The sequence below is a fragment of the Brassica rapa genome, chromosome A07 (genome assembly GCF_000309985.2).
Source record: "Brassica rapa cultivar Chiifu-401-42 chromosome A07, CAAS_Brap_v3.01, whole genome shotgun sequence".
NCBI lineage: Eukaryota > Viridiplantae > Streptophyta > Magnoliopsida > Brassicales > Brassicaceae > Brassica > Brassica rapa.
Genome location: NC_024801.2, coordinates 1,885,958 through 1,904,399, shown reverse-complemented (window position 1 = coordinate 1,904,399; position 18,442 = coordinate 1,885,958). Strand labels below are relative to the sequence as shown.

General features: G+C 32.6%; 2 protein-coding genes across 4 annotated transcripts; both read left to right on the top strand.

Moving 5' to 3' along the window:
- Positions 1-41: 41 nt before the first annotated feature.
- LOC103828405 (syntaxin-112) lies at positions 42-8,459 on the top strand. Of its 3 annotated transcripts, XM_009104005.3 has the most exons (5): positions 42-191; positions 278-323; positions 396-8,055; positions 8,198-8,249; positions 8,335-8,459. In XM_009104005.3, the coding sequence occupies exon 3, from the start codon at positions 429-431 to the stop codon at positions 1,293-1,295; it is 867 nt and encodes a 288-aa protein (XP_009102253.1). In that variant the 5' UTR covers positions 42-191; positions 278-323; positions 396-428; the 3' UTR covers positions 1,296-8,055; positions 8,198-8,249; positions 8,335-8,459. The 3 variants fall into 3 exon arrangements, with proteins under 3 accessions (XP_009102253.1, XP_033130886.1, XP_033130887.1); XM_033274995.1 differs by lacking the exon at positions 278-323 and having other exon boundaries at positions 83-191; XM_033274996.1 differs by having other exon boundaries at positions 137-7,789; positions 7,859-8,055.
- A 7,569-nt stretch (positions 8,460-16,028) lies between these two features.
- Positions 16,029-18,223, top strand: LOC103828404 (tubby-like F-box protein 2). Its single transcript, XM_009104004.3, has 5 exons — positions 16,029-16,392; positions 16,601-16,958; positions 17,031-17,118; positions 17,199-17,328; positions 17,400-18,223. The coding sequence occupies exons 2-5, from the start codon at positions 16,626-16,628 to the stop codon at positions 17,983-17,985; spliced, it is 1,137 nt and encodes a 378-aa protein (XP_009102252.1). The 5' UTR covers positions 16,029-16,392; positions 16,601-16,625; the 3' UTR covers positions 17,986-18,223.
- The last annotated feature ends 219 nt before the right edge of the window (positions 18,224-18,442 follow it).

Genomic DNA, 18,442 nt, shown 5'->3' with positions numbered 1-18,442 from the left:
AAAGGGAATTTTGAAAAATATAACTGAAAAAATCAGATTCGTGAAGATCTTCTTTATAACTTCTCTTCCTTCTCTTTCAAAATTTGAATCCCTCTTATTCTGATCTTAGAGAAACCGCACAGAGAGAGAAAGTAGCGAGAAGTTGATTGAGAGAGAAGAGCCGTTCCTTGCAAAGCAAGCATTTCTTTTGGGTAACACTTCTTCTTCTTTCTCATAAGTCTTAGGGTTTCTTTGGTTTCCACTATTGTTATAACTCGCTTTTGTCTCTCTGTTTCAGTTCTTGTTCCCCGGAGAACAGAAACAAACTCTGCTTTTACAAAACCGTATTCTCCTCTACTTGTATCGCATCTCTTTTACTTGGTCCAGTTTCTCAGTTTCTTTACTTGTTTTTCTAGGGTTTCTACGAAGTTTCTTAATCCGCAAGAAAGATGAATGATCTGATGACCAAATCGTTCCTAAGTTATGTGGAACTCAAGAAGCAAGCCAAGATCGACACAGAATCAGACCACGTCGACGTCGAGAAAGGCGATCTCCATCAAGAAAACCTCTCCGCTTTCTTCTCAGAGATCGAGACCATCAAAACCCTAATCGAAGAGATCACTCATCTCTTACACGATCTCAAGAACCTGAACGAAGAGACCAAGTCCACACACAGCGCCAAGATCCTCCGCGGGTTGAGAGACAGGATGGAGTCCAACATCGTCGCCATCTCTCGCAAGGCCAACGCTGTCAAAACCCTAATCGAAGCCATCGAGACAGAGAATCAAAAGAGCGGCTCTTGCGTGGACAGGACACGTGTTTCCATCACGAACGGTGTAAGGGCCAAACTGAGAGAGACGATGAGCGAGTTTCATCGCTTGAGGGAGAGGATCTTTGCTGAGTACAGAGAAGACTTGAAGAGGAAGTATTTTTTGGCGACCGGTGAGGAGCCAAGTAACGAGGACATGGAGAAGATGATATCTGGAGATGGGTTAGTGAAGACGTTTGAAGTGAAGCCTGAGATGGATTTGAAGACGAAGGAGAGACATGAAGCTGTGAATGACATTAAGAGGAGTCTTAACAGGCTTCATCAAGTGTTTCTCGACATGGCTGTTCTTGTTGAGACGCAAGGAGATAGGGTTGATGACATTGAAGCTAATGTGGCTGCTGCAGGGAGCTTTGTGAGTGGAGGAACTAACAGTTTGTTCTATGCGAATCAGATGAAGAAGAAGAACAAGAAGTGGGTTCTATGGGGTTCGATTTTGGGTGTTATCATTCTTCTTGTGTGTTTGGTCTCTATGCTTGCTTCTCGTTGAAGTTGAAGTTCTGGTTCCTTTGTTTGGTTCATGGAGATTTGTTGCTTCTTTTGATTAATCTTGTTCGAAAGTAAGCAGATTTTTTTTTTTTTCCAAGTATGTTGCAGTGTTTTAGCTCTATGAATACATTACATTAGTCATGGAACTAACCATTTAGCTTTGAGGTTTTGTTTGATGAATTTTCTTTATTCACTTTTCATCTTTTTTTCCATTGTAGTCAAAACACTAAATGTCATATACCAAACTTAGCTTTAAAGGAAAAACTAGTACATGATATAATGCTATGAGATTATTTTGTTCGATTAATTTGTACTTGTATGCATGGAGACAAGACTATATAACTAATTGACTACTAGAGATTCAACAAGAATCCAACAAAATCTGGTGAAATTGACAAATGTGTGATACAAACAATCACAACAAACAAACAAGCAAATGAAAATGGAAGTTACCAAAGTCGTCTTATTCTTTTGATTATCCTAAAACACAGTAAATGAATCAAGTGAATCGCATTGTGATCTATGTATAACCAAACCATTAGGTATGTTTATGATCGTGTAACATTTTTTCAGGTTTTTATGATGAATGTTTTATCCACATTTCCATATTTTTGGAGGCTAATGCAAAATTTCATTCTGTACAAAAAGATCATATACCCCCAACCTGGCCTTGAGAAAACAAGAACACGATATAATGTTATGATATTGTTCTATTCTATTACTCCGTACATATATGAAGCTTCTGAATCGACACCAGAGATTAACATTAGTTAACTACTAGAGTTACAACAAGAATCAAACAAAATTTGGTAAATTTGACAAATATGTAATATAAACAATCGAGAACAAACAAGCAAGTGAAAATGAAAATGAACAAAGCCTGGACATGGTTTGTATAAAATCTTAACTCCATTTCTTAGTTAACTGTTAAACCCATATTTAAGTTGATTATTTAGTCAGAAAACTAAATGATTAGTCACTAAATCGAAAAACACTACATTCCAGTTGATTGATAGGTATAAAACCTGTTTATACTAAGGATTAGTAGTGGATCTCGATCAATTGCTACTTCAGTCTTTACTTTCAAATGAATATCATGTTTTGAGAATATTGAATAGAAAGAGTGATGGGGTCATTGTAAGAAAATTGACAAATGTATGCTGGCAAAAACATATGGTTCCCAATCTTATCAAAACTTTGTCAATCCCAATGGACAAAACACACAAAACTGGAATCAATACCCATCATGCTTTCTTCTGCTTTTATATTTGGACCCATACACATATACCTTACTTATGCAAGTTTGCGCGTTACATAATATCTACTTCTTTCTTCTTAATTTGTGTACAAATACATTTATAATGAGTGTATATTTATCGGTGATACAATAATGAATTGTGGTCCACATACCAAACGTGACCGCTCCTCCTAAGTTTTCTTTTTACTCTCCTGTTTGTAAATTGCAATGATTCATTTTGTTGGCTTTATTAAATGAAATGATTCTCAATCTTCGAAAAAGCTATTTGTTTAGTATCTATCACAGTCTCTTTACTCATTTCAACCTTTATTGTTTTAATGGTGATAATAGTGGGTAAGATGAACAGCTAAAATAGATCAAAGATGAATGGAATCAATCATTAGATTGAGATAGTGGTTATTTATTTAGCAGATGAATGCTTCCATTGTTCTCTTATTCTCTGTTAAGTCGATGGATTACCATTTGAATCCAAATCATATAGTTGAAAAAGGCACTCTCTATATGCTTTTCATTCAGAACAATTTAACGCAGATATTTTTTTCTTCGAATGAATAGTATTACGCATATTAAAGAAATCAGTTCAGTGACCTAAGCATTAACCGCAGTCACTTTTCCATTTAACGCTGTTATATCCATTAACGAATTTATTAATGGACGGTAGGCAAGCTATAAAATGCAGTTAAGCTGACAAACCATTCAAAGCTATATTATACACATATTATTGAAATTATAGGTAATATTTTGGAAATGAAAGTTCAGAAGAGAAGAATCACACAAAAATTACACAAAAAGTAAACTAAAAAACAAACAACCTTTTCATCTTTGACTTTAGTACGGTTTATAAAAACACAATTGGGTAATGAGTTTATAGAGCTGATCACACCAGGTCCATAAATTAAATTATATATCTGGGTCAAATTTTCTCTTCATAAATCAATTTTTATGGTAAAATATGGCTGTTTTTCGGTTCTTACACCGGAAGTTTTAAAACAAAAAGAAAAAACATAATTATCGATTTGTTAAGTCCGTCAAATCAAGAACCTTGCAAAAAATGTGGTCTTTCAGTCCCGTCAAAACCTTGGACTGGCGTACCTATTCACCAAAAGAATTCTTCTCTGCACTATTGCAAAAAAAAAAAAAGATTCATATAAATTTGTATATAATTTCGACATAAGTTATTGGCATTCTTATATGTAATTTGAATTGATATCCTAACAAAATAAATGTATGTAGACAAATATATACTACTCGGTAATTTATAAAATGAACAAAAACTAGATTAACTTGACCAACAAAAATCCAGCCACTAGAAATCAATCTCCCTAGAGACTGGCCAGGGTTCCTACAAGCTGAGAAAACTTCCATAAAGCACGAATCAGGAAAAAAATATGTGAATCGAATAAGTGTATCTTACAAGTTATTGCTTTAAGATAATTGAAAGGAGAATTGCAGTGCATATACATAAGAAAAATAGAAATAAAGTTTATAACCATAACACTACTTTGGTTATGATATTCTGTGTATATTATGTACTAGTACATCTCCCGTGCTACACACGGCTATTATTTATTTGTATGTATATATACACTGAATATAGTAAATATAAATTTAACAATGTTAATTTGCATTTTTTTAAATTGATATTTATAACTTACAATTGCATAATATAAAGAGCCCTAATATAAATCCTGAAAGTAAAATATTGATCTTCTTTCAAAACCAAATAAAAATTTATTACATATGAAACAAAAATTGAAAAAAAACATGTGTTTTCCATAAGTACTATTAACATATCAACCTTACTTTGTACATAAACTCCATTAGTGTCATTTGTCGTGTCTTTCACTGTAACTTTTACATTTCTTCATTTTCAATGCTATACATGCTTTGACATTTTGTTTCCAAAAAAATCAGACAAATTTGGTTAAGCTTAGAAGAAAAATAAAAGTGAAAAAGTATATATAAATCACAAGTAAACAAAATAAACACATAAATAAAAAAAATAAGGAAGACCAACCTGATCACTGATCAGATTAGTAGGTGATATATGAGTCTTTTTCATTTCTCCTATCACCTGAATTTCTCCAGCTCCATTTGTTGTCTTCTAATGATCATCATTTTTTCTCTTGTGGCACTTCTCAAATTTCTGAAAGATTTTGTACGTGTGCTTTACGGCGAGTCTCTATTATTCTCCTTCTCTTTTTTTTTTTGTGCACATTATTCTCCTTCTCTAAATTACCACCACCACAACACAAAATAAGAACTTCCAACAAATCCAGAATTGATTTAATCTATTTTGAAAATGATATTGACTTCTTTTACTTGCGTTTTCACTTTCACCCAGCATGTAGCAAAATGTTTATAAAAAAGCTATCAGTAGCTTAGAAAAGAAAAGGTCGATGAAAAAAAAAATTCAACATGACGCAATTTAGGATTTGAGCAGGAAGAGTTTGAGTGTTTTTAGAGTTAATAACCTGGACACTACTAACGTTCATCAGCCAATTTTGGAGTACGATTGGCCTACCCGTTTGAAGCCTATTGTTGTGCCACCGTGGGGTTTGCCAGAGATTTCGTTGATATGGATCCACCATTCAATACTATGGATACGGTTAATAAAATTTTCAATCTATCTGTTTAAAATTGCAATTTCACACTTTAGACAGAGAGTTAGAAGCTGTTACAAAAAAATTAGGAATTTAAGCAAGTAGAGATGAATTTGAGTTAAAGCTCTGAGTTAATTTTTTATCTAAAAAAAAGATTACCGTTTCCAAAGTGAGATGATGGGTGTAGTGTGAGGAATATTAGGAACTTTTTATTTTTTATAGAAAAGATTAGTTGAGATAAGCACATGAAACTGTTTTGTATTTCTTTTCTGCAGTTATGTTTTTAAAATTTGTAAAACATATGCCATGTGTCAGATTTCTATTTGTTATGCGACTTGCGCTTTAGTATATAAGGGATTAATTGTATTTTTACCCTTGATACGACACGCGCGCACCATATATTTGTCTATTTTATCTCTGATCATTTCACTTTTTTTCGCTTCAATCACCTCTGTTTATAAAATCACCACAATCGTCGTTGCCAATTATTTCATTCTTCTATACCATCCGCGCTTTCACCATTTTTGCCATCATCTCCACTATTTTTGCTTCCACTACCGCTGTTGCCACCGTCTCTTCTACCACCGCCGCCGCTCCTTGTGATTTCTTTACCTTTTCCCACTGTGTCTTTTGAATTAATAGTTGTAGTAGACATATTATCAGTGTCTAATCAACCTGATCTGTTTGTGTGTTATCTGAAATCAAAACCATCGCTTAGTTTTCAGATCTGGTTAGAAGGGGTTAACGGCAAAACGACGAGAAACATATTTTCTGAGAAAAGTTAAGAGTAAAAGTTTGATCTCATATACTATATGAGAGCACTAAACAGTATAGTCACACGAAAGACGCACTTGAAGCTGCAGTTAGGACGTATGGAGTTGAAGACTCCATATTTAACCCAAAACTAACGTCCGTAGTAACCTAGTTGCCGATTTTCCCTCTGTTTAATTTTGTTCAGCTTGTTTGGATAAAAACACCCAAATCTGATTTTACCATACTATATTGAATATAGTATAGTCGTATGCTAGTCTTTTTCCATACATGGACATGCGTGCATATATATTCTCTTCTTTGGTGAACATGCCAGATTTTTTGTAAACTTGGTTCTTACTACGGTTCTTATGTACGTTACCAATATCCTTGATCATCTCCCCCAAATTGGAAAGCATTGTTGGCATACACAGAATTAACAAGCTTATATGTTTTTGTCGAGTATTCTAAACTACGTCGTAAACATGTATAGTATAGTTACGTAATTGATGAAACCCAACCTTATAACTGATTAAATCATTTATGTGCATATACTATATGATATGTAGTATAATATAACAATTTTAGCTTTGGAGTGCCGATATTAGGCGCACGCGCCTGGAATGAGATTTCGGTCAAATTTGTGTGAAAATTGTCTCATCCGTCCTAAATTACTGTAGTATGAACATATTCTTCATTTTTTTGACTCTTATGAATATTCAGCAAATTCTCTCTAATTAAAATTGTTTTACAGACAACAATCAAATATGGGTGGAGAATAATTATGGTTTCCAATGCGATTCAATTTACATCTTGTAGCATGTAGGTACCACATATCAAATGTTATCAAGCTCTTTTTTGTTAACATTAAGTTATCAGAACTTATTAAAAAATGTTGGAACTAGATGGCATAAATTTATCAAAACTCGAACGGTATAGTTACAGTGCCGGTCCGGACTCGTGGGACGCCTAAAGCGAGGAGAAATTTTTTTGCCCCTTAACCATAATTTTTTCTTTAATATATATTAAGTATATAATCAAAATAGTACCAAATATTATTACAACTTAGAGCCGTTTAAAAAATAAAAACTTTATTTGTAGCTCATCTTTATATATATATATATATATATATATATATATTTGCAGTTTCACTTGGCTAGTTTTTTTTATCTAATTTATATTAATTTGTGCAAATTAAAAAGGGAAATTTTTTTTTATAAAATAAAACAAAACTTGATAAAAATCACTTTAAATTCAATTTTAGTTTGTCAATTTTTATTGAGTTTTGATAGTCTTTTAATAAATTTTATGTTTGTCTGCATTTCAAAAGTTTCTACAAATTTACAAAAACTTACAAAAAAAAAGGAATAATAAAAAGTGTTTTAAAGGAGATTCAGCTATTCCTATCTAAACTATTAAAACAGAAGTACAAAAATGAAATAACCCTGAGTTTTCCTCAAAAATTACAACTTTATGCCGCTGAGTTAACACTGTCGTTTTATAACATTACAGAAAACGTTCTAATCCAATTTGACTCACTTTGACCTGAAATAACGCGAAACAAAACCGACGGAACCTATCTCGCGTGTTTCGTTTCTGTGTTGTAAACGCAGAGCAAGACAAATCCTAGAAGAAATTAGATGATGAAGATGCTTGATTTTCGTCGACAGCTGTGGAATCAGATGGAGATTTAAGAATCGATTGTCTAGCTCTTAAACTTGAACCGAAAGTCTAGATCTTTATCGAAGAAGATGGTGATCTGATGATATAGGAATCACAGAGAGTTTCATTCTCCATCGATACCATTCGCTAAACCAGTTGGGTTCCATTTAACTGAGTTAGCGAATGGTTTCATGCCAATAAACCAACAGTGATCTACTTTCAGTATGTTTTTGAGGAATTCAATGGGATCTATAAGGTTTTATGGTGGATTATAGAGATTGATGTTTTTAGGATTATTTGGCCGGAGCTTCCGGAGGTAGACGCGGCGGAGAAAGCAATAGTGGTGGAATTATCTGAGAAAGTAGATCAATCGAGTCATCAACACCGACAACACCAAAGTGATCGACGGAATCTCGCCATTTGAATGCGAAATCTCAATCCTCGGAAAAATCTGGCTCGAGTTTCCGTTTTTCCGTTTTTTCAATTGGGTAATATCTCTGAAACAAGTTTTGGGTTTTCTCTGTATCGTCTAAGAACCAACGCATGATTGCTCATGATAAATTATCCACCTTTATAACTTTGACGTTGAAAGGAGTGAAAATGTTGAGCTTTATTGATGGGTTTCTTCAGGTTTGGCTGGTGCTATATACATCAAAGGCGTTGCAGTTAGTAAGTACAAAAGGTGAAGTTTTATGGAACTTTCTGTTAAGTCATTACATCTGTGCTTATATAAGTTCATAGAAATGAATAGAACATTGTTTGTATAGGTATGCCGTAAAGTAATCAGAGGAGTGGTCATAAGTTCAAAGTTTTTTGTCGAGGTTTGAGGAATTGGAACACTCAAGATGTGTTTACTGCCTGATTCGGTCACAAATGAATTCTATTTTTTTTATTTACAGCTTGATGATGGTTTGGGGCTTTCATTTACTAACAAAAGGAAATTTGCCAAAGTTAGATATTTAGGTAATGTATAGATGCTTTAACTCTTTAACATACTTTTGTTACTAAAAATTTTTTAAGTCAACAAATATTCAAAACAATTACAATACAATTACGGGATTTTTGCAAAATTGACCTACAACTTAAAGTCAAACACAAAACTAACCTCTTTTTTTTTTGAAAATTGGTTTTGCCCTATTCACCCCACAAGTTCATATAATTTACGAAAATGCCATCAATTTTTTTTTTTTTTTTCGAAAATGACATTTTTACTCTCTCACCCTCATCATCTTCAAGTAATTACAAGATTGCCATTGTCATCAATACCACAACCACCATGAACAACCAATTTGAAGCTCTTACTGCTCCCAAAATCGATTTACCCTTCTTCTTTTTTCATTCATGTGAACTAAACACAACATATCTCTCACTTTCTCTCCACAATGAGCTAAAAAAACCCAAGATTTTGATTCTAAAATTTTTATGGTTCATAGAGTCATAGAAGCTAACGATTATGGGTGGGTGACTTCCGTTTGTGATTCTGTGTGCTTGGAGAAGCCTTATGTATGCTAAGGAACTTATCTCACCAATTTAAGGTATGACATCGAGTTTTTTTCCAGATCTGTTCGTCAGACGACTTACTTGGGAAGTCGTCTGGCTGTAGACGACTTACCTTTCAGTCGTCTGGCTGTAGACGACTTACCTGGAAATCGTCTGGTCCACGCAGATGTTATTTTTGCAATTGACTTTGAAATCTGTAACCTGAGACGACTGAAAGTTAAGTCGTCTACTATTGTTTGGTTTCAAAAAAAATTCCAAAGAACCTAGACGACTTACATTTCAGTCGTCATAGGTTATTTTTATATTTGACTGGATAATTTCAGAAGTTTGACTTCCCCAGACGACTTACATTTCAGTCGTCTGGCGAAAATTAAAATAATAATATTTTTTTTAAAGTAAACGACTTACAATTAAGTAGTCATAGGTTAGTTTTGCAATTGAAAAAAAAAACTTCAAGATTTAATTATACACAGACGACTTATAATTCAGTCGTCCACCAGACGACTTAATTGTAAGTCGTCCAGGATTTTTTTCCGAGATTCTGGTCAAACCTCGTAAATCCTGGACGACTTACATTTCAGTCGTCTCGTGGACGACTGAATTTTAAGTCGTCTGTATATAATTAAATCTTGAAGTTTTTTTTTTTCAATTGCAAAACTAACCTATGACGACTTAACTGTAAGTCGTCTACTTTTAAAAAAATATTATTATTTTAATTTTCACTAGACGACTGAAATGTAAGTCATCCAAAAAGCCAAACTTCTGAAATAATCCAGTCAAATGCAAAACTAACCTCTGACGACTGAAATGTAAGTCGTCTAGCTTTTTTGGAGTTTTTTTTAACCAAACAATAGTAGACGACTTAATTTTCAGTCGTCCGAAATAACAGATTTCAAAGTCAATTGCAAAAATAACCTCTGCGTTGACCAGACGACATATAGTTTAGTCGTCTAGATAACTTAGATTGAAGTCGTCCGCGTCTTCTCCACTAGTTTTTAAGTCTTCTACGTTAGTTTTTGAATAACTTGTATTTTTAAGAGTGATAAGTAACTTCAAGATATGTAAAACTCATATTTACAAAATATGTTCTCTCCCTTAGTTTTACTAAATTTGACTAAGTTTTTCAATGCAAACTTATAAAAAATATGATATGCTTTGACTAGTTACTATTGTTTGTTTCCATCTCTTACCAACATTCTTGTTTATTAAGATGAGAAAAAGGCCATTGGAGTTTATTATTGCATATGAGAGATCCAAAGATAAGAAAAAGGCTACTGAAGTCTATTATTTCATTGATTTGTAAATGTGTAAACACATTGTTAGCACATTTAGTACATCTTGGAAAACATTATTACTGATTTTACAAAAAATTCACAACTAAAAGAGTATACATGCAATTCATAAAACAGACCACAAACAAAACTATTATAGATCATTCATCTACAAAGACAAGCTTGTATTCCACTTGAGTAGACAAGACCAGACAACTTTTAAGAAGTCCAGACGACTTCTAAGAAGTCCAGACGACTTCCAGGAAGTTCAGACGACTTCCAGGAAGTTCAGACGACTTTGCCAGAAGACTTTTAGGAAGTTCAGACGACTTCCAGACGACTTTACAGGAAGTCCAGACGACTTTTAGGAAGTCCAGACGACTTCCAGACGACTAATAAGTAAGTCGTCCCAGAAGTCTTCCAGATCTGAAAAACCTGCATATTAAATCCAGATCTGAAAAACCTGCATATTCAAAAACGTTCAAATGGCTTAAAGACAGAAAAAATGAGTGGAAGATTAGATAAATCTACCTTTACAGAACACACAAAAATACATATCTAAAAATAATAGATCTACCTTTAAATTAGTGGAAGATGAGTACCAAATAATTAAAAACCTGCAAAAAAAAAAAAATAGATTAGTAACAAAGACATGAGACAAAATTGAAAAATTCATATAAAGTTTGGTGTTTTCAAGTCAAAGAGATTAGAGTGGGTTTGAAGAGTTTTAGTTTGGGAAAAAAGTAAGAACTTTATACAACAAGAAGTTACCAAATGAAGAAAAATCAGACATAAGAACTTACCAAAACGCTCAGAAAAATCCAGACGACTTCCTAGAAGTCCAGACGACTTCCTAGAAATCCAGACGACTTCCTGGATGTCCAGACGACTTCGTGGAAGTCCAGACGACTTCGTGGAAGTCCAGACGACTTCCTGGAAGTCCAGACGACTTTGTCAGAAGACTTCCAAGAAGTCCAGACGACTTCCAGACGACTAACAGGTAAGTCGTCCCAGAAGTCTTCCAGATCTGAAAAACCTGCACATCAAATCCAGATCTGAAAAACCTGCATATCCAAAAACGTTCAAATGACTTAAAAATAGAGAAAATGAGTGGAAGATTAGATAAATCTACATTTATAGAACACACAGAAATACATATCTAAAATTAATAGATCTACCTCTAAATTAGTGGAAGATGAGTACCATTTGATTAAAAACCTGCAAAAGAGATAGATTAGTAAGAAATACATGAGACAAAACTGAAAAATTCATATAAAGTTTGGTGTTTTCAAGTCAAAGAGATTAGCGAGAGGTTGGAGAGTTTTAGAATGATGAACATTACATTTTTGTTGCAGCCATTTGAGAGGAGGAGAGAGAATGTGTAAATTTTTCTTTATATAGGGAGACAAAAAATCCAATTAGATTAAATATTTTTGACTCAGACGACTTCCTGGACGACTTACATTTCAGTCGTCTGGTGATGAAATTAAAACAGACGACTTACATGTAAGTCGTCCAGAAGAGTTTAATATTTTTAGCGGGAAATTAAATATTTTTAGCGGGAAACTAAAATAGAAGACTTTCCAGACGACTTACAAGTAAGTCGTCTGGACGACTGAAATATACGTCGTCCGGGTAAATTATTCAACAGACGACTGAAATATAAGTCGTCCACACCCTAAACATAACCCCTAAACTTAATTATCTAATTAAACACTTCATAAAACCAAATCAAACTTGAAAAGTGTTTACTATACACAGAAATAAACACATATAGGTGAAAACTAATTTTTGACAAAAACATTTTAGTTTTCCAAAATCTAACCCTAACAATACATACAATACTACAACATATGTTTGTCAAAATCCTAAACCAAAGTATTTCATGATTCACTACTTCCACTCATCTATCTTCAAAACACATCAATTTTATCATATCTTAATTTATATCAGTTAAAACTGTTTATAATTACTTGATTTTTATTTTTTACGCATCAAAATATTTCTTTACAAGATTTATAAATTATTTTTAAAATAAACTGGTACCAGACGACTTACACTTCAGTCGTCCAGACGACTTCCAACATCTCATACGACTCAGACGATTTACTGGGGTTATATTCGTAAAAATGGCTTCTGTTTTTTTGTTTGGTCACAAGGGACTGAGCTGTAATTTCACTAGGCTTTTAGGTTAGTTTTGCATTTGATTCAAGTTTGGGTATAGGTTTAGAATTAAAATCAAGTTGTTGGTTAGTTTTGGCAAAAACTCCTACAATTACATGGCATGTTTTACAAAAATAAGACAGTAGTAGACATTATTATGCACACTGAAAAATTATACTCATATTTTTAAGTGTTTATTAAATGATTTATAGAATAATACTAAAACGTAAAAAAATATAAATAGTTATAATTAGGTAAATTTGAACATTTATAATATTTATAATAACATAAGATAATTAAAAGTATATTCATAATATTTGATGAAACTAAAAGATTAACAACATAAAATTGTGAAAATAAAAATAATAATAAATTCAAGTTTTAGCCATTTAAATTACCAATGATATCCCTCAACCTTCATGACACATCTCTCAACACCTATTTGAAATCGAATACTAGCCTTTTCAGACTCCACTATCTTTGTCACCTGAACCTTGCGGGTTGCGATCTCCGAGGTGAGATTCCAGCGTTAATAGGCAATCTGAACCATCTAAGCTATCTTAGCCTCAAATATAACTATCTCATAGAAAAAACACAACTAAAATGAAATAAATGAATGTGAATCTCACATTAATATCAAATCCGAAAAAATATATCTTATATATTAAAACAGAAGTCATGACTTCTTTTCATGTGTGATTTTTTTAGCTTGGACTATTCCTAAAAAATATCATATTTTACATAAGTTCATTATTATATATTTTAATATCTTTATCATTTTATTTGAAATACAAATTAATATATTTAAAATGTTCTAACAAAATCTTTTTAAAATCTTCTTAGAATCTTTTTAAATTTACTTTCAAAAATTAGTTAGTTTTAATTTAAATTATCATAAAATATAATTAGAAATTAAAATTGAATATAGTTCTGGTTTATAAACGAAAATTTAAATAAAATGAAATTAATTAATTTCACAAATACATTTACTAATAATTTTTAAAGATTTTTTAGAAATAAATATTTATTTTTATTTTTATTTTTATTTTTTCAAATTTGTTTTCTAATAAAATAAAAATCATGATTTTTTGATGAGTGATATTTTTATTTGGACCCTCATTTAAATTTTATATTAAATGTTACTCACTAATGCTAATATACATAATATTTTTAACTACTTTAATCATAATATATTTTATATCTTTTAATTTTTTTTAAAAAAAATTTAAAATTCTAACAAATCTCTTGAAAAAGATTATAATAAGATCTTAATTGTGATAAATTGAATATAAATATTTTCAACTAATTTTGTAATTAGTAATGAAATGTTACTAAAAGAATAAAATTATATCCTATTTTATCAATTTTATAATAATATCTATCATTTTAAAATAAAAATGTTATATTGAAGAAAATATGATAAAATTATTTTAAATTGATAAGTTAACATATTTTATTTTCATAAATATAAAATATTTATGCTAAAAGTATAATATGTTGGTAGAACGGGTTAATATTAGTAAACTATATAATACATGTATAAAAATTTAACTTATCTTAAACTTTTTAATATACAGTAATTTATTATATAAAATTAATAAACATTAAAAAGTTACTAAAAAAATCTAGCGATTTGAATTACGGATCATGATTATAATAAATTAAATACAAAATTGTTTTCATATATGTTCTTTCATGCATTAAAAAATTTAGTTTAGTAATCAAACGCAAATTCAATAAGACAAATATATAATATGCAACATATATATGTGATGATTTTAATTTACAGCATGAAAACTATAAAATTATTATATTTAGCATAATTATACAAACATTTAAATATGTGAGTAACATTAAAAAAAATGTAATAATTATGTAAAACAAATATCTATATATATATAAATGTGAAAATATATATCCGCACGGTTGCGCGGGTGGAAATCTAGTTAGAATTTTAAAACCAATCACAATGAAACAATGGAAGTATGGAACGTATATAATATGCACAATTTATAATTCAAGGTATTTGTTGTAACATTTATTGTTAACATAAAAAAAAGAATTGTCTTTTAATAATGTCTACGGATGTTAGAACATATACGAAAAAAGAGACATGTAACATAATCATGTTTCGAAGGAAAAAATGTACGATGGGTTTCGAACGTGTTTGCTCAAGACAGGAAGAGCAGTGCTCAAGACACTAGGCTAAAGTTAACTTACGAAAATTTGATGCTCCTAAAATGTAATATTCTCTGACGCCTAAAGCCATTGCTTTATGGGCTTTAGCATGATTCCCCCCCGAAAATTTATAAGATTACTATGTTACTATAGCTTGCTATAAAACACCCTGTATCAGGAATTAATGTATTTTAACCCCGACCTCCTCTCACATGATGTGAGTATACACTAAAAATATGGTGCCATAATGGGTGGCTTTGATAGAGATTTTGAAGTTTAGAATTATGTAAAGTGATGCGTCTACGTACGTATGTGATGTATGTGCTATTTCGAAACATTTCTTATTGCTGGATAAGGTCAAACAAAAAACGAAGGAGGATAAGTATGTTCAATTGCCCAACAGGCCAGTAAGGAAATGTTGTTTGGAATGAGTATAATAGATTGAAAAAATTAGTTGTGCATCCTTATATTATATACAATACACTTAGCACGAGAAAAGAAAAGTTGAGTATTGTCCATTTGTACTTTCATAATATCTAGTCTTACTTAAGTTTCTACTACAAATTTTATTTTAAAATAAAGTGTTTTCAACTCATTTTCAATTATAAAATAAATTAAAAAGGTAAAATTATTCTAAAAGGAAATAATCATATTTATTAGTTTATTTTACTCATTATTCTTTATCAGAACAGAATAAAATCGAAGCAAATAATTTATTTTAGAATGATTCAAATTGAAATAAAAATATAATAATATATTAAATGTTTTAATACTAAATTTGATGTAATAAAATAAAGTGGGTATTTGGAACAATAATATGTTGTATCAACAATATTTTTTGAGATAGATATTTTTTTATTAGATTACATTATGTTTTAATTAATAAAAAAAGGTTTGACTAAGTTTTCTATAGATCTTGATTTCTATTGTTTCATAAATAAGTGGAAAATGAACAAATACACAATACACATGAAACATTGTCATAAAAAATAATTTTAATTTATTCTATTGTTTTTGTCTAGCTTAACACCGCTGTTAACTTTTTTTGGTGGACATTAAGAGCAGTTTTCTAAAACTTTTTTAATTTGTTGGAATATAATTGTTTTTTAAATTTTTTGAAATATTAACATGTAATAGTAGTAACGTAGTTTACCGACCAGATATGGTGATGCCACATGCAGTAAGTCATTATCATTTAAAGTCAGGTCGTTCCAAATAGGCTATTTAATTGTTTGATTAATTAAAAAAGTTTAAGAGTTAAATCTTTTTCCGACCAAACTTATTTCTCTAATATTAATAATTAAATTATTTTCTTATCTCTCTCTCTTTCTATCTATCTGCCTTTAACGTTTCTTTGAAAACTATAAGAAAAAGCAGAGACTTCGGATTCCTTTTTCTTTTCTAAGAAGAGATAGAGAGAGAGAGAGAGAGAGAGAGAGAGAGGTTCGTTTTGCATCCCTGAGATCGGCGGCGGAGTTATAACGACGGTGGAATCATGCAAACGTAGTCACCAACGAAACCGTCTTTCTTCCCGGAGACAAAGAGGCAGCGATGATTGTCTCTGTTTCTTCGTTTTCTCTCTCCGATCTGGCCTCTCTGATCCGGTGAAGAAGAAGAAGAAGCTCCCCGCCGATCGAATCTTGCAGCTCCTTCTTTTCTCAGAGGAGATTTAATTTCAATCATTTCGTCGTTTGATCCATCGATTTCATCGAGGTTAGTTTTATTTTATTTTATTTTGCATTTCTCATCTTGTCCTAGATCTGTTGCATATAGTTCTTGTCGGAATATAAAGACTTGGTATGTTTGGTTTTAAGTAACGTTCTAATGGATCTTATGAATCTAATTCGAAGATCTTGTCTTTATGTCTATCAAAGTCTTACGCTTTGTCTTATTCCTAAAAGCATGATTCTTCTTAATGCAGTTTTTGGCATGCTGTAAAAAGAGAGATGTCTTTTAAAAGCATCCTTCGTGATCTGAAGGAAGTGAGGGATGGACTTGGAGGGATCTCTAAGCGAGGCTGGTCAAAGTCTTCCCACATTGCTCCTGATCATACAATGACACCATCGGAGAACATCCCGCAGAGCCCCTGGGCTTCTTTGCCGCCTGAGTTGCTCCATGAGATCATCAGGAGGGTTGAAGAGAGCGAGACCGCTTGGCCCGCCCGAGCGGCTGTTGTCTCTTGTGCTTCTGTCTGTAAATCGTGGAGAGGAATCACAATGGAGACTGTGAGAGTCCCTGAGCAGTGTGGGAAACTCACTTTCCCTATCTCATTGAAACAGGTAAAAGACAGTTTCCAAAATTTCTTCATTATGTTCAAAGGTCTCAGTCTGTTGTTTGATTTGTGAGCACAGCCGGGTCCGCGAGACCTTCCTATTCAATGCTTTATTAAAAGGAACAGAGCAACAGCTACATATATTCTCTACTATGGTTTGATGCCTTGTGAGTGATCTTTTATCTCTTTGACAAAAAAAGTTGGGTAAGTCATTGTTCTCTGACCATGATCCTTATTTGAGTTTCAGCTGAGATGGAGAATGACAAGCTATTGTTAGCAGCAAGAAGAGTCAGAAGAGCGACATGCACTGACTTTGTAATCTCACTTTCTGCCAAAAACTTCTCAAGGAGAAGCAGCACTTATGTTGGCAAGCTAAGGTAAGAAAATTACATTTGATTTTAATTAAGCTCCTTTCGCTAAACATGATCTACTTGTGTTGTTGGGATAGGTCTGGTTTTCTAGGAACCAAGTTCACAATATATGACAACCAAACAGGATCATCCACTGCACAAGCCCAACCTAAGCAAGCATCTCCTAAGTTACCTGCTACTAGCTATACCTCAGGAAGCATAACCTACGAGCTCAATGTTCTTCGGACAAGGGGACCTAGAAGGATGCATTGCGTTATGGACTCTATACCACTCTCTTCTGTTATCTCTGAGCCATCATTAGTTAAAGAAGAAGTATCTTCAGGCGAAACCAGCTCAACAGACAAAGAGAATATCTCTCCAAGCTTGTTGGATCAGCCGCTGGTTCTCAAAAACAAATCCCCGAGATGGCACGAGCAGTTGCAGTGCTGGTGCCTCAACTTCAAGGGGAGAGTGACCGTTGCTTCGGTCAAGAACTTCCAGCTTGTGGCAGACATTGACCCTTCTTTAGATGCGCTGCCTGAAGAGCATGAGAGAGTGATCTTACAGTTTGGCAAAATCGGCAAGGATATTTTCACCATGGATTATCGTTATCCTCTTTCTGCTTTTCAAGCTTTTGCTATATGCATCAGCAGCTTTGACACCAAACCGGCTTGCGAAGGTTAAAGTTAACTGCTGAGTGACATCTCTGCAAATCATCCAGCATAGAAGGCCTTTCTGATCTTCTCTGAGCCATGAAAATGCTTTTTGTATTATGCTTTAAAATTGCCTATCCTAATTCACTGTGACGAAAACTTGATGGGGCTCTTCGGTGGATAAGCTTTACTGAATGTAATGATTGTTGTATCCAACGTAATATATTATAAACAGAAAGCTTTACATAACAACATATAATCTTTCACAATTAAACTGAAATGGTTGGCGCGGAATACGATTCCTGCAATCGAAAAGGCAAGCATAGCCTTACATCAAAGTAGTTTAGCTAAAGCGAGTGAAGGAGAAAAAAGATATACGCACGGTCTAGGGCCGTTGAGGTGGTTAGACAAAATGGATATCTGCAACATGAATGTATGGACAAATGTATCCCTGCGAAGAGAAACGGAATGGTTAAAGTTATCACCTC